We start from the raw sequence: 14,918 nt of genomic DNA, 5'->3' as shown, positions 1-14,918 counted from the left end.
GTTAGAATGTCAGAGGTCAAAGAGAAAGAGAGGATCTTGAAAGCAGCAAGAGAAAAACAATCCATCACAAGGGAAAACCCAATAAGACTATGCGTAGATTTCTCAGCAGAAACCATGGAAGCTAGAAGACAGTGGGATGATATATTTAAATTACTAAAAGAGAAAAACTGCCAACCAAGACTCCTATATCCAGCAAAATTGTCCTTCAAAAATGAGGGAGAAATTAAAACATTCTCAGACAAAAAGTCACTGAGAGAATTTGTGACCAAGAGACCAGCTCTGCAAGAAATACTAAAGGGAGCACTAGAGTCAGATACGAAAAGACAGAACAGAGAGGTATGGAGAAGAGTGTAGAAAGAAGGAAAATCAGATATGATATATATAATACAAAAGGCAAAATGGTAGAGGAAAATATTATCCAAACAGTAATAACACTAAATGTTAATGGACTGAATTCCCCAATCAAAAGACATAGATTGGCAGAATGGATTAAAAAACAGGATCCTTCTATATGCTGTCTACAGGAAACACATCTTAGACCCAAAGATAAACATAGGTTGAAAGTGAAAGGTTGGGAAAAGATATTTCATGCAAATAACAACCAGAAAAGAGCAGGAGTGGCTATACTAATATCCAACAAATTAGACTTCAAATGTAAAACAGTTAAAAGAGACAAAGAAGGACACTATATACTAATAAAAGGAATAATTAAACAAGAAGACATAACAATCATAAATATTTATGCACCGAACCAGAATGCCCCAAAATACGTGAGGAATACACTGCAAACACTGAAAAGGGAAATAGACTCATATACCATAATAGTTGGAGACTTCAATTCACCACTCTCATCAATGGACAGAACATCTAGACAGAGGATCAATAAAGAAATAGAGAATCTGAATATTACTATACATGAGCTAGACTTAACAGACATTTATAGGACATTACATCCCACAACAGCAGGATACACCTTTTTCTCAAGTGCTCATGGATCATTCTCAAAGATAGACCATATGCTGGGTCACAAAGCAAGTCTTAACAAATTTAAAAAGATTGAAATCATACACAACACTTTCTCGGATCATAAAGGAATGAAGTTGGAAATCAATAATAGGCGGAGTGCCAGAAAATTCACAAATACGTGGAGGCTCAACAACACACTCTTAAACAACGAGTGGGTCAAAGAAGAAATTGTTAGAGAAATTAGCAAATACCTCGAGGCGAATGAAAATGAAAACACAACATATCAAAACTTATGGGATGCAGCAAAGGCAGTGCTAAGAGGGAAATTTATTGCCCTAAATGCCTATATCAGAAAAGAAGAAAAGGCAAAAATGCAGGAATTAACTGTCCCTTTGGAAGAATTGGAGAAAGAACAGCAAACTAACCCAAAAGCAAGCAAAAGGAAAGAAATAACAAAGATTAAAGCAGAAATAAATGAAATTGAAAACATGAAAACAATTGAGAAAATCAATAAGACCAGAAGTTGGTTCTATGAGAAAATCAATAAGATTGATGGGCCCTTAGCAAGATTGACAAAAAGAAGAGAGAGGACGCAAATAAATAAGATCAGAAATGGAAGAGGAGACATAACTACTGACCTCACAGAAATAATGGAGGTAATAACAGGATACTATGAACAACTTTATGCTAATAAATACAACAATTTAGAAGAAATGGACAGGTTCCTGGAGAGACATGAACAGCCAACTTTGACTCAAGAAGACATAGATGACCTCACCAAACCAATCACAAGTAAAGAAATTGAATTAGTCATTCAAAAGCTTCCTAAAAAGAAAAGTCCAGGACCAGACGGCTTCACATGTGAATTCTATCAAACACTCCAGAAAGAATTAGTACCAACTCTCCTCAAACTCTTCAAAAAAATCGAATTGGAGGGAAAACTACCTAATTCATTCTATGAAGCCAACATCACCCTCATACCAAAACCAGGTAAAGATATTACAAAAAAAGAAAACTACAGGCCAATCTCTCTAATGAATATAGATGCAAAAATCCTCAACAAAATTCTAGAAAATCGAATCCAACAACACATTAAAAGAATTATACATCATGACCAAGTAGGATTCATCCCAGGTATGCAAGGATGGTTCAACATAAGAAAATCAATTAATGTAATACACCATATCAACAAACCAAAGCAGAAAAATCACATGATCATCTTGATTGATGCAGAGAAGGTATTTGAGAAGATTCAACATCCTTTCCTGTTGAAAACACTTCAAAAGATAGGAATACAAGGGAATTTCCTTAAAATGATAGAGGGAATATATGAAAAACCCACAGTTAATATCATCCTCAATGGGGAAAAATTGAAAACTTTCCCCTTAAGATCAGGAACAAGACAAGGATGTCCACTATCACCACTATTATTCAACATTGTGTTGGAGGTTCTAGCCAGAGCAATTAGACAAGAAAAAGAAATACAAGGCATCAAAATTGGAAAGGAAGAAGTAAAACTATCACTGTTTGCAGATGATATGATACTATACGTTGAAAACCTGGAAAAATCCACAACAAAACTACTAGAGCTAATAAATGAGGACAGCAAAGTAGCAGGTTACAAGATCAACATTCAAAAATCTGTAGCATTTCTATACACTAGCAATGAACAAGCGGAGGGGGAAATCAAGAAACGAATCCCATTTACAATTGCAACTAAAAGAATAAAATACCTAGGAATAAATTTAACTAAAGAGACAAAAAACCTATATAAAGAAAACTACAAAAAACTGCTAAAAGATATCACAAAAGACCTAAATAGATAGAAGGGCATACCATGTTCATGGATTGGAAGACTAAATATAGCTAAGATGTCAATCCTACCTAAATTGATTTACAGATTCAATGCAATACCAATCAAAATCCCAACAACTTATTTTTTGGAAATAGAAAAACCAATAAGCAAATTTATCTGGAAGGGCAGGGTGCCCCGAATTGCTAAAAACATCTTGAGGAAAAAAAACGAAGCTGGAGGTCTTGCACTGCCTGACTTTAAGGCATATTATGAAGCCACAGTGGTCAAAACAGCATGGGATTGGCATAAAGATAGATATATCGACCAATGGAATCGAATAGAGTGCTCAGATATAGACCCTCTCATCTATGGACATTTGATCTTTGATAAGGCAGTCAAGCCAACTCACCTGGGACAGAACAGTCTCTTCAATAAATGGTGCCTAGAGAACTGGATATCCATATGCAAAAGAATGAAAGAGGACCCATATCTCACACCCTACACAAAAGTTAACTCAAAATGGATCGAAGATCTAAACATTAGGTCTAAGACCATAAAACAGTTAGAGGAAAATGTAGGGAGATATCTTATGAATCTTACAATTGGAGGCAGTTTTATGGACCTTAAACCTAAAGCAAGAGCACTGAAGAAGGAAATAAATAAATGGGAACTCCACAAACTTAAACACTTTTGTGCATCAAAGAACTTCATCAAGAAAGTAGAAAGACAGCCTACCCAATGGGAAACAATATTTGGAAATGACATATCAGATAAAGATCTAGTATCCAGAATTTATAAAGAGATTGTTCAACTCAACAACAACAAAAAGACAGCCAACCCAATTACAAAATGGGAAAAAGACTTGAATAGACACCTCTCAGAGGAGGAAATACAAATGGCCAAAAGACACATGAAGAGATGTTCAATGTCCTTGGCCATTAGAGAAATGCAAATCAAAACCACAATGAGATATCATCTCAAGCCCACCAGAATGGCCATTATCAACAAAACAGAAAATGACAAGTGCTGGAGAGGATGCGGTGAAAGAGGCACACTTATCCACTGTTGGTGGGAATGTCAAATGGTGCAACCACTGTGGAAGGCAGTTTGGCGGTTCCTTAAAAAGCTGAATATAGAATTGCCATACGACCCAGCAATACCATTGCTGGGAATCTACTCAAAGGAATTAAGGGCAAAAACTCAAACGGACATTTGCACGCCAATGTTTATAGCAGCGTTATTTACAATTGCAAAGAGATGGAAACAGCCAAAATATCCATCAACAGACGAGTGGCTAAACAAACTGTGGTATATACATACGATGGAATATTATGCAGCTTTAAGACAGGATAAACTTATGAAGCATGTAATAACATGGATGGACCTAGAGAACATTATGCTGAGTGAGTCTAGCCAAAAACTAAAAGACAAATACTGTATGGTCCCAATGATGTGAATCGACATTCGAGAATAAACTTGGAATATGTCATTGGTAACAGAGTTCAGCAGGAGTTAGAAACAGGGTAAGATAATGGGTAATTGGAGCTGATGGGATACAGACTGCGCAACAGGACTAGATACAAAAACTCAAAAATGGACAGCACAATAATACCTAATTGTAAAGTAATCATGTTAAAACACTGAATGAAGCTGCATCTGAGCTATAGGTTTTTGTTTTGTTTTGTTTTGTTTTGTTTTTACTATTAGTACTTTTATTTTTTTCTCTATATTAACATTCTATATCTTTTTCGGTTGTGTTGCCAGTTCTTCTAAACCGATGCAAATGTACTAAGAAACAATGATCATGCATCTATGTGATGATGTTAAGAATTACTTATTGCATATGTAGAATGGTATGATTTCTAAATGTTGGGTTAATTTCTTTTTTTCCGTTAATTAATAAAAAAAAAAAAACATTGTGAAAGTAATTAACAGCACTGAATTATATAAATGAATGTGGTTAAAAAGGGGAAATTTTATGGTGTCTAAAGGTTACTAGAATAAAAATAATTTTAAAAAACCCATAGAACTGTACAACACAGTAAATTCTGTTGTAAATTATGGAGTATAGTTAATAGTACAATTATAAAAATGTTCTTTCATGAATTGTAAATAATATATCACATTAATGCAAAGTGTTAATAACAGGGTGGTATATGGGAATTCTATATTTTACATATTTTAGGATGATTTTTCTGTAAAACCATAACTTCACTAAAAAAATAAAAAGGGAAATAATAGATACTGTCAAGGATGCAGAAGATAGGAACCTTAGTACATTGTTGATCGGAATGCAAAATGATGCAGCTGCTGTGGAAAATAGTTTGTGGTCCTTTAAAAAACATAGAAATACCATAAAGCCTGGTAATGCCACTTCTAGCTATATACCCAAAAGAACTGAAATCAGGGACTTGGGCAGATATTTATATACCAACATTCACAGCAGCATTATTCACAAAACCGAAAGGTGGAAGCAGACCAAATGTCCATCAGCCGATGAATGGGTAAACAAAATGTGGTATATACATACCATGGAATATTACTTAACCTGAAAAAAAAGAGTGAAGTTCTGATACATGCTACAATATGAATGAACACTGAAGACATGGTGAGTGAATAAATCGGACACAAAGCAATAGATATTGTGTTATTCCCCTTACATGCAACAGCTAGAACATACAAATTCATAGAGATAGCAAGTAGACTATAGGTTATGGGTGAAGGGGGAGAATGAACAGGTAATACATAATGGGTGCAGGGTTTCTGTCTGTGTTGATGAGAAAGTTCTGGCAATGGATGATGGCAAGGGCAGCACAACACTGTGAATGTAATTCATTGCACTGAATGATATGCTTGGGAGTGGTTAAGATGGGAAAGTTCATACTGTATATGTGTTTCCACAATTAAAAAAAAAAGAGACTTAGACCAAGGAGACAATGAGAACTAAATGCAATAAATGATCCTGAAAAGGATCTAATAATAGAGAAAAGGCCCAGAAGGATATTATTGGGACATATGAAATATTGGAATATAGACTATAAGCTTTATATCAATGTTAAATTTCTTGAACTTGATTGATAACTGCATTTAAGGTGGTTATATAAGTGAATATTTATTTTTAGAAAATACACACGGAAATATTAAGTGCTCAAGGAGTATGAAGTATATAACCTATTCTAATTATAGAGCTATTGTGTTAGTTAGGTTCAGTTGTCAACTTGGCCAGGTGAGCATACCTAGTCTTGTTGCTGCAGACATAAGCCAGCGATACGTGAACCTCATCTGTTGCCAATTACATCTGCAGTCAGCTAGGAGGCGTGTCTGCTGCAATGAGTGATGTTTGACTTAATTGGCTGGTGCTTAAATGAGAGATTGCAACGTAGCACTGCTAAGCAGCTCGGCATTCCTCATCTCAGCACTTGCAGCTCAGCCCAGGCCTTCGGAGATGGAGAAAGAAGTCACCCCGGGGAAAGTTGTTGGAACCCAAGGGCCTGGAGAGAAGACCAGCAGAGACCATTCTGTGCCTTACACGTAAGAAAGAACCTCAGTGGAAAGTTAGCTGCCTTTCCTCTGAAGAACCAACAAAATAAATCCCCTTTTATTAAAAGCCAATCCGTCTCTGGTGTGTTGCATTCCGGCAGCTAGCAAACTAGAACAGCTATATAGGTAGATGGGCAGACAGATGGATAAATAGAATGATATGGCAAAATGTGACAAAAGGTTAAAAGTTGGTGGATCTGGGTATCAGGGTGGGAGGTATGTTGGAGTTCTCTGTATGGGTTTTTTTTTTTATTTTCACCACTGTCCTCGAAGTTTGAAATTATTTCAAAATTAAAAATAATTATTAAAGAAAAAATAAAACAGGTACCCACCTCTTCACCTTCACTGGTATTGCCTGTTGCTGCTTTGGCTTGTGCATAATTAAAATTAAAGATGTCATCATTATAGAAATAACTCTGAAAAACAGCCAAAAACAGATCACACTGAGCAAGAATACATAAAATATAAAAACATCAGTTATAAAAGATGGAATTAGCTGATGATGCTAATGCCACTATAGAAAAAGGCCAGCTCTCCAAGCATCTTATCTTCTCTGACACGTTATACAATATTTCACATACAAAGTAACTTAAAAATTCTATACTAACCTTAAATGAGTTGAGGTAAATCAAGACATCATCAAATTGCTTAAGCAGGAAGAAACAGGAAGCCATGCACTGCCTCCCTGGTATTGTATCTGAAACAGAGAAGAAACAAACAAACAAACAAAATGTAAATTCATGGAACAGAAAGTTCTGTTTAGTTGAATTTAGAGTTATTTTATAATTTAGAGATAGGAATACATTCAAAGACATTGTTCTAGATTCTGAAATGACAGATTCTGTTTAGCAGACCAAAACCCAGCACAGTGGAGGTCAGGGTACCTGAGAGCGACCAGTATTCTCTCTGGGCACATCACATCTCCCGGAAGATAATCTAATCAAGTTTCCCACCTGCAGTGCTGAATAGGGATTAAAAGAAATGCAGGGTGGCAGGGTGGGCCATGCTGGCTCAAAAGGCAGAGTTCTGGCGGGCCGCGGTGGCTCAGCGGGCAAGAGTGCTTGCCTGCCGTGCCGGAGGACCCCGGTTCGATTCCCGGCCCCAGCCCATGTAAAAAACAAGCAAACAAACAAAATATAATAAAACAAGAAAATGTTTAAAAATGTTTCCCTTTCTTCCATCCTTCCTTCCTTCTCTGTCTTTCCTTCCCTTCCTCCCTCTAAAAAAAAAAAAAAAAAGGCAGAGTTCTCGTCTACCAAGCCGGAAACTAAGGTTTGATTCCCGGTGCCTGCCCATGTTAAAAAAAAAAAAAAAAAGGCAACAGCTGCTTCCATAAGATGGACTCAGAATTAAAACATGGCTTTTCTGGGGTACATAATTCTTTAAAACTGGCACAATTCTATTATAAACTCAGTGTACAAGACTCATACTTCTGAAGTAGCTCCTGCAAGAACTTATTTATATTTGTAGTGTTAGTTGGTGGGATACATGGCTCTATACAACCCCTTTCAATCATGTTGTGGTAGTTAGATTCAGTTGTCAACTTGGCCAGGTGAAGGTGCCTAGTTCTGTTGCTGTGGCCATGAGCCAACAGTAGGTGAACCTCATCTGTTGCTGATTACATCTGCAGTCAGCTAGGAGGCGTGCCAGCTGCAATGAATGACGTTTGACTTAATTGGCTGGTGCTTAAATGAGAGACCCCAATAAAGGACAGCCCAAGCAGCTCGGCATTCCTCATCTCAGCATTTGCAGCTCAGCCCAGGCCTTTGGAGATGCAGAAAGAAGTCACCCCGGGGAAAGTTGTTGGAACCCAGGGGCCTGGAGAGAAGACCAGCAGAGACCATCCTGTGCCTTCCACGTAAGAAAGAACCTCAGTGGAAAGTTAGCTGCCTTTCCTCTGAAGAGCTAATGAAATAAATCCCCTTTTATTAAAAGCCATTCCATCTCTGGTGTGTTGCATTCCGGCAGCTAGCAAACTAGAACACATGTTCACCTTCAATATGGCAATTTTACTTATATTACTTATTGATTCACTAATGAACTGTCTTCACTTCTATCTATTACCTTTAAGTTCAACCTCATTAGCTAACTGTTCACTCATCTCTAGGTTCCGTCTATCTCTCATCCCCTCATATTATAAGCTTCTGAGTTCACCTTTATCATGGTCATAAAAGCAAAATCATACATTATCCATCCTTTTGTGTTTGACGTATTTTGCTCAGCATTATGTCCTCAAGTTTCATGCACGTTGTCATGTGCTTCAGGACGTTAGTCTTACTGCTGCATAATATTCCACCATATGTATATATGACATGTTAATCTACTTGTCTGTTGATGGGCACTGGGATAGTTTCCATCTTTTGCTGATTGTGAATAATGCTGCTATGAACACCATGGTGCAAATGTTTACTTGTGTTATTGCTTTCAGCTCTTCTGGGTATATACCCAGTAATGGTATTGCCAGGTCATAGGGCAACTTGATTTTAGTTTTCTGAGAAACTGCCAGACTGCCTTCTACAGTGGCTGTAACATTACACACTCCTACCAGCAGTGCACTGGTGTCTCAATTTCTCCACATCCTGTACAACATTTGTAGTTTCTTGTTTGTTTAATAGCAGCCATTCTTTTTTTGCCCTTTCCCTTCATCGATCACCAGCATTTCAATCTACTAAATTTAACATTCGTTCCCCCTATTATTTATTTTTAATCATATGTTTTATTGTCCGTCGATAAAGCAGACAAAAGGAGCATCAGACACAAGGCTATCACAACCACACAGTCACACTGAAACAGCCTTATCATCATACAATTATCTTCAAGAAACATGGATACTGGAGCATACCTCCACATTTTCAGGCAGTATCCTCCAGCCTCTCCAGTAACCTTAACTAAACAGGTGATATCTATTTAATGCATAAGAATAACCTCCAGGATAACCTCTTGACTCTGTTTGGAATCTCTCAGCCATTGATACTTTATTTTGTCTCATTTCACTCTTCCCCCTTTTGGTTGAGAACATTTTCTCAATCCCTTGATACTGAGTTTTAGCTCATTCTCGGATTTCTGTCCCACATTGCCAGGAAGGTCCACACCCCTGGGAGTCATGTCCCACATAGAGAGGGGGAGGGCAGTGAGTTTGCTTGCTGTGTCGGCCTATAGAGAGAGGCCACATCTGAGCAACAAAAGAGTTTCTCTTGGGGGTGACTCTTAGGTCTAATTTTAAGTAGGGTTAGCCTATCCTTTGTGGAATCAAGTTTCATATGAACAAACCCCAAGATTGGAGGCTCAGCCTATTGCTTTGGTTGTCCCCACTGCCTGTGAGAATATCAAGAAATCTCCACTTGGGGAAGCTGAATTTCCCCCCTTTCTCACCATTCCCTCTAGGGGACTCTGCAAATACTTCCCTATTCGCTGTTCAAATCGCTCTGGGATTTATCTGGGCATCACCCTGGACAAACCTACAAAATCTCATGCCCTACACAAGGTTCCAAGCACTATGGTGTTCGATTATGCTGTCCACATAAGTTATATTAGGAAATGCACTAGTCAAAATATAAATTTTGTACCAAATAAACATTTTGCTTTTCACATATACATTTAAGTTTTACAATATTAATTACCATCTATTTTCAACACCCTGCATTATTGACATTCCTTTTTCTTCCTCATGCAGAAACATTTTAAAATTTGCACATTTAGTCACTCTTATTATACATTCTAGGCATTCCTAGGTTATACATTCTCAGTCTTTATCGTCTGCCTTTCCTTCTGATTTCATTTGTGCCCCCAGGCCTCCTCCTTCCATCATTCTCACATTCAGTTTCATTCATTGTTCTAACATTGTATTACAGTTAGGCAGTATTGTGCTATCTATTTCTGAATTTTTACAATCAGTTCTGTTGCACAGTCTGTATCCTTTCCACTCCAATTACCCAATATCTACCGTATTTCTATCTCTTAATGGTCTCTGTTACCAACTGAAATTCTCCAAGTTCATTCACTAATGTCAGTTAGTATCAGTGAGACCATACAGTATTTGTCCTTTTGTTTCTGGCTAATCTCACTCAGCATAATGTCCTTAAGGTCCATCCATGTTGTTACATGCTTCCTAACTGTATTCTGTCTTACAGCTGCATAATATTCCATTGTATGTATATACCACAGCTTGCTTAGCCACTCATCTGTTGATGGACATTTTGGCTGTTTCCATCTCTTGGCAATTGTAAATAATGCAACAGCAGCCATTCTTACAGGTGTGAGGTGGTATGTTATTATAGTCTTGATCTGCACCTCCCTCATAGCTAATGAAAATCAGCATCTCTTCATGTGCTTTTTAGCCATCAGTATTTGCTCTTCAGAAAAATGTCTATTTATATCTTTAGTCCCTTTTATAATTAGGTTATTTTTTCTTTTGTTGTTGAGTTGTATGACTTCTTTATGTATAAAGGATATCACATTTTTATATGATAGGTGATTTCCAAATATTTTCTCCCATTGAGATGGTTGCCTCTTCACCTTTTAGACAAGGTCTTCTGATGTGCAAAAGCACTTGATTTTGAGGAGTTCCCATTTATTTTTTCTTTTGTTGCTTGTGCTTTGGATGTAATGTTTAGGAAGGTACCTCCTATTACTAGGTCTTGAAGATGTTTCCCTACATTTTCTTCTAGGAGTTTTATGGTACTGGTTCTTTTTTTTTTTTTTCATTTTTATACAGTTTTATTCACACATCATGTAATGCAACCTAAGTAAATAGACATCCTTTCACCACCATAATCTATATGAAGACATTTCCTTTTCTTCTACAAATAGTTGATACCCCCCTACCCCTGCTTGCTGACATTTAGTTTCAGCATAATGCTTGTGTTACACTCAGTGGTGCATGCTCCTTTTTAAGGGAACTAAGGGTTAATACACCTTCTCTCTTTTTTTCAGTTCAAGGTCTATAGGGCAGAGAAGCAAAACCAGAGGTGTGGACATGGAGAAGGTAAAGGATGGTCCATGTAAAAGGACTTGGGCTCTGTAAAAAGCTTGTTAGAACATAAATTAATGGGCTCCAAACTGGTAGAGCTGGGTGGCACCTCAATGACTAGATATTGGAATCACCTTTGAGATTAAAATATACTGGTGGCTGAGCCCTACAGCCAAAGGTTCTGATACTACATTTATCTGGAGTATGACTAGGGCAATTTTTTTTTTTTTTACAATTCCACAATATTAGGTTTTTATTTCTAGCTGTTCAAAGGTACTGGAGACTAAAAGAAATATCAGTAAAATAATTCAGCACTTATTTGTTAAACCCAACTTTCTCTGATAAACTCCACCATCACCTCTGATCTTTTTCACACGCTGTAGGGGCATTTGGGCTATGCCCATTCTAACTTTTTTTTTTTTTTAACTTTTTTTTGTTGTGTAGTATAACATATACAAAGCAGAGAAATAAAAAAGCAATAGTTTGCAAAGCACTCTTCAACAAATGGTTACAGGACAAATCCCCAGAGTTTGTCATGGGCTACCATACGATCCTTTTATATTTTCCTTCTAGCTGCTCCAGAATATAGGAAGCTAGAGGGCTTAAATACTTTATCATCACATTCGACTTTTTTCCTTCTTTTTTTTGTGAAAAATAACATATATACAAAAAAAAGCTATAAATTCCAAAGCACAACACCACAATTAGTTGTAGAACATATTTCAGACTTTGACATGGGTTATAATTTCACAATTTGAGGTTTCTACTTCTAATTTCTCTAAAATGTTGGAGACTAAAAGAGATATCAATTTAATGATTCAGCATTCATATTCATTTGTTAAGTCCTATTTTCTATGTATAATTCCACCATCACCTTTGATCTTTCCATACCACTCTTTGAGGTTGTTTGGGCTATGGCAATTCTAAATTTTTGATATTGGAAGGGTCTGTCACTAATATCAGATAGGGAGATGGAACTATCTGATGTTCTGGAGAGGCTGGGCTAGGTTTCAGGACTTATCTGGACTAGGGACCTATCTGGAGGTTGTAGGTTTCTGGCAAGTTACTCTAGTGCCTGGAACCCTTGTGGAATCTTATATATTGCCCTAGGTGTTCTTTAGGATTGGCTGGAATGGTCCTGGTTGGGGGTTGGCAGGTTATGATAGGTAACAAGGTCGACCTGCAGCTTGAGTAAGAGCAACCTCCAGAGTAGTCTCTTGACCCTATTTGAACTCTCTCTGCCACTGATACTTTATTAATTACACTTCTTTTCCCCCTTTTGGTCAGGATGTAATTGTTGATCCCACGGTACGAGGTCTGGATTCATCCCTGCGAGTCCTCTCCCACGTCACCAAAGAGACTTTCACCCTGGATGTCATATCCCATGTAGGGGGGAGGGCAAATGATTTCATTTGCAGGGTTGGGCTTAGAGAGATTGAGGCCACATCTGAGCAACAACAGAGGACCTCCAGAAGTAACTCTTAGGCCTGCCTATAGGTAGTCTAAGCTCCTCTGCTACCTACATAAGCTTCACAAGAGTAAGCCTCATGATTGAGGGCATGGCCTATTGATTTGGGTATCCCTAAAGTCTGACACATGTTTATTTGCATCCTCTTTTTTTTCTTTGTCAGCCTAGCTGGGGGTTCACTGATTTTACTGATTTTGTCAATGAACCAACATTTTGTTTTATTGATTGTTTGTTGTTCTTTTATTCTCTAATTCATTTAATTCAGCTTTAATCTTTGTTATTTCTCTTTTTCTATTTACTTTGGGGTTAGTTTGCTGTTCTTTCTCCAATTCCTCCAGGTGAAGGAGGACAGTTAAGTCTTCAATTTTTGCTATTTCTTCTTTTTTAATATAGGCACTTAGGGCAATAAATTTTCCTCTCAGCACTGCCCTTGCTGCATCCTATAAATCTGATATGTCATAGTCTCATTAACATTCATCTTCAGATAGTAACTGATTTCACTAGCAATTTCTTCTTTGACCCACTGGTTGTTTAAGACTGCGATATTCTGCATGATTGTGAAAACCCTGTATCTGATTCTCCTTTTATCCAGGGTATGGATAGATGAATAAAAATAATGGATAAAAAAGTAAAAATAATATGGGGGACAAAGGGTAAAATAAATTGGGTAGATGAAAATAGAGTGGTCAGTGAGAGGGAGGGTAACTGTATGGTATGTATGAGTTTCTTCTTTTTCTTTTTCTGGAGTGATACAAATGTTCTAAAAAATGATCATGGTGATGAATACACAACTACGTGATGATACTGTGAGCCTATGATTGTGTACCATGTATGGAATGTATGTGTGTATAGATTTCACAATATATATACACATTTTTTGCACGGACAGGCACTGGGAATCAAACCCAGGTCTCTGGCATTGCAGGTGAGAACTCTGCCTGCTGAGCCACCGAGGCCCGCCCAAAAATATATATTTTTTAAAGTGCGTTATTTAATCTGCATATATTTGGTAACATTCTGGTTCTTTGGTGTTTATTGATTTTGAGCATCATTTCAGTGCCTTTACTTGTGATTCGTGAATCTCTTCACTTGTGATTAGCTTGTTGAGATCTATGCTTTCAGAGAAAGTGCTTTGAATAATTCCAATCTTTTAAAATTTATAAAGATCTATTTTGTTCCCCAGCATATGATCTATCCTTCAGAATATTACACGAGCACTAGAAAAGAATGTATATCCTGGTGTTTTGGGATATATGTCTGTAAGGTCTAAATCATTTTTCACATTGTTTAAGTTCTCTATTTCCTTGTTGATCCTCTGCCTGATTGTTCTATCTATAGAGGAGAGTGGTGTATTGAAGTCTCCTACTATTGTTGAAATGTCTAAAACTACCTTCAGCTTTGCCAGTGTTTGCCTCATGTACTTTGGAGTTCCTTGTTTGGGAGTATAAACATTTATGATTGTTATTTTTTCTTAGTGAATTATTCATTTTATTAATATGTAATATCCTTCCTTCTTTGTTATGATGTTTTACATTTAAAGTCTATTTTGTCCGATATTAGTATAGCTACTCCTGCTTTCTTTTAGTTACAGCTTACATGCAACATCTTTTTCCATCTTTTCACTTTCTGTCTATTTGTATCTTTGGGTCTAAGATGAGTTTCTTGTATGTAGCATATGACTGGAGCATATTTCTTTTCTTTTTTTAGTATTCATATACATCTGTTTATTCTATTGTATACATGTATATATCTATCTTTGACATGCTTTCCGCATTCAAGAATATGTCCTTGTGAGAGGGTGGATATCATTTTAACCCACTTCTTTTAATAGCTACATATTATTTCATGGGATGACTGTAACGTATTAATTGACCATATCCATTATTTCAATCTTTTGGCTATTTAGGTGCATTGCACTTTCCACATGACATCAAGAACTGGTTCACAGAACGTTCTATTTGTATTACACAGAACTTGTTATTTAACAAGGACTGTGGAGTTTCACACTGAAGAACATGGTGTGGTTCATATTCTATTAGGTCTTCTTTTTGTTTTTGAGTGTGTGCTTTATGGTTCACTTTAAAATTAATATTGTACTATTATGGATCTCAGCATGTGTGAGATGCTGGGCAGGGAAAATTCCATGGATTAATAATTTAAAAATCTTCACAACAAGCCAA

At 36.9% G+C, this 14,918-nt stretch overlaps 1 protein-coding gene across 1 annotated transcript in view; it reads right to left on the bottom strand.

Annotated features, from left to right (window-relative positions):
* The window catches only part of IFT56 (intraflagellar transport 56), a 112,208-nt gene that overhangs the window by 25,309 nt on the left and 71,981 nt on the right, over positions 1-14,918 (bottom strand). The window contains exons 13-14 of the mRNA XM_077144733.1: positions 6,910-6,998; positions 6,634-6,717 (exon numbers count right to left, since the gene is read on the bottom strand). Coding sequence (XP_077000848.1) covers positions 6,634-6,717; positions 6,910-6,998 — 173 coding nt within the window. The remainder of the gene's footprint in view (positions 1-6,633; positions 6,718-6,909; positions 6,999-14,918) is intronic.

Source organism: Tamandua tetradactyla, chromosome 1 (assembly GCF_023851605.1).
Source record: "Tamandua tetradactyla isolate mTamTet1 chromosome 1, mTamTet1.pri, whole genome shotgun sequence".
Taxonomy (NCBI): Eukaryota; Metazoa; Chordata; class Mammalia; order Pilosa; family Myrmecophagidae; genus Tamandua; species Tamandua tetradactyla.
The sequence above is the reverse complement of the archived record's forward strand: the minus strand, read 5'-3'. Positions and strand labels throughout refer to the sequence as shown.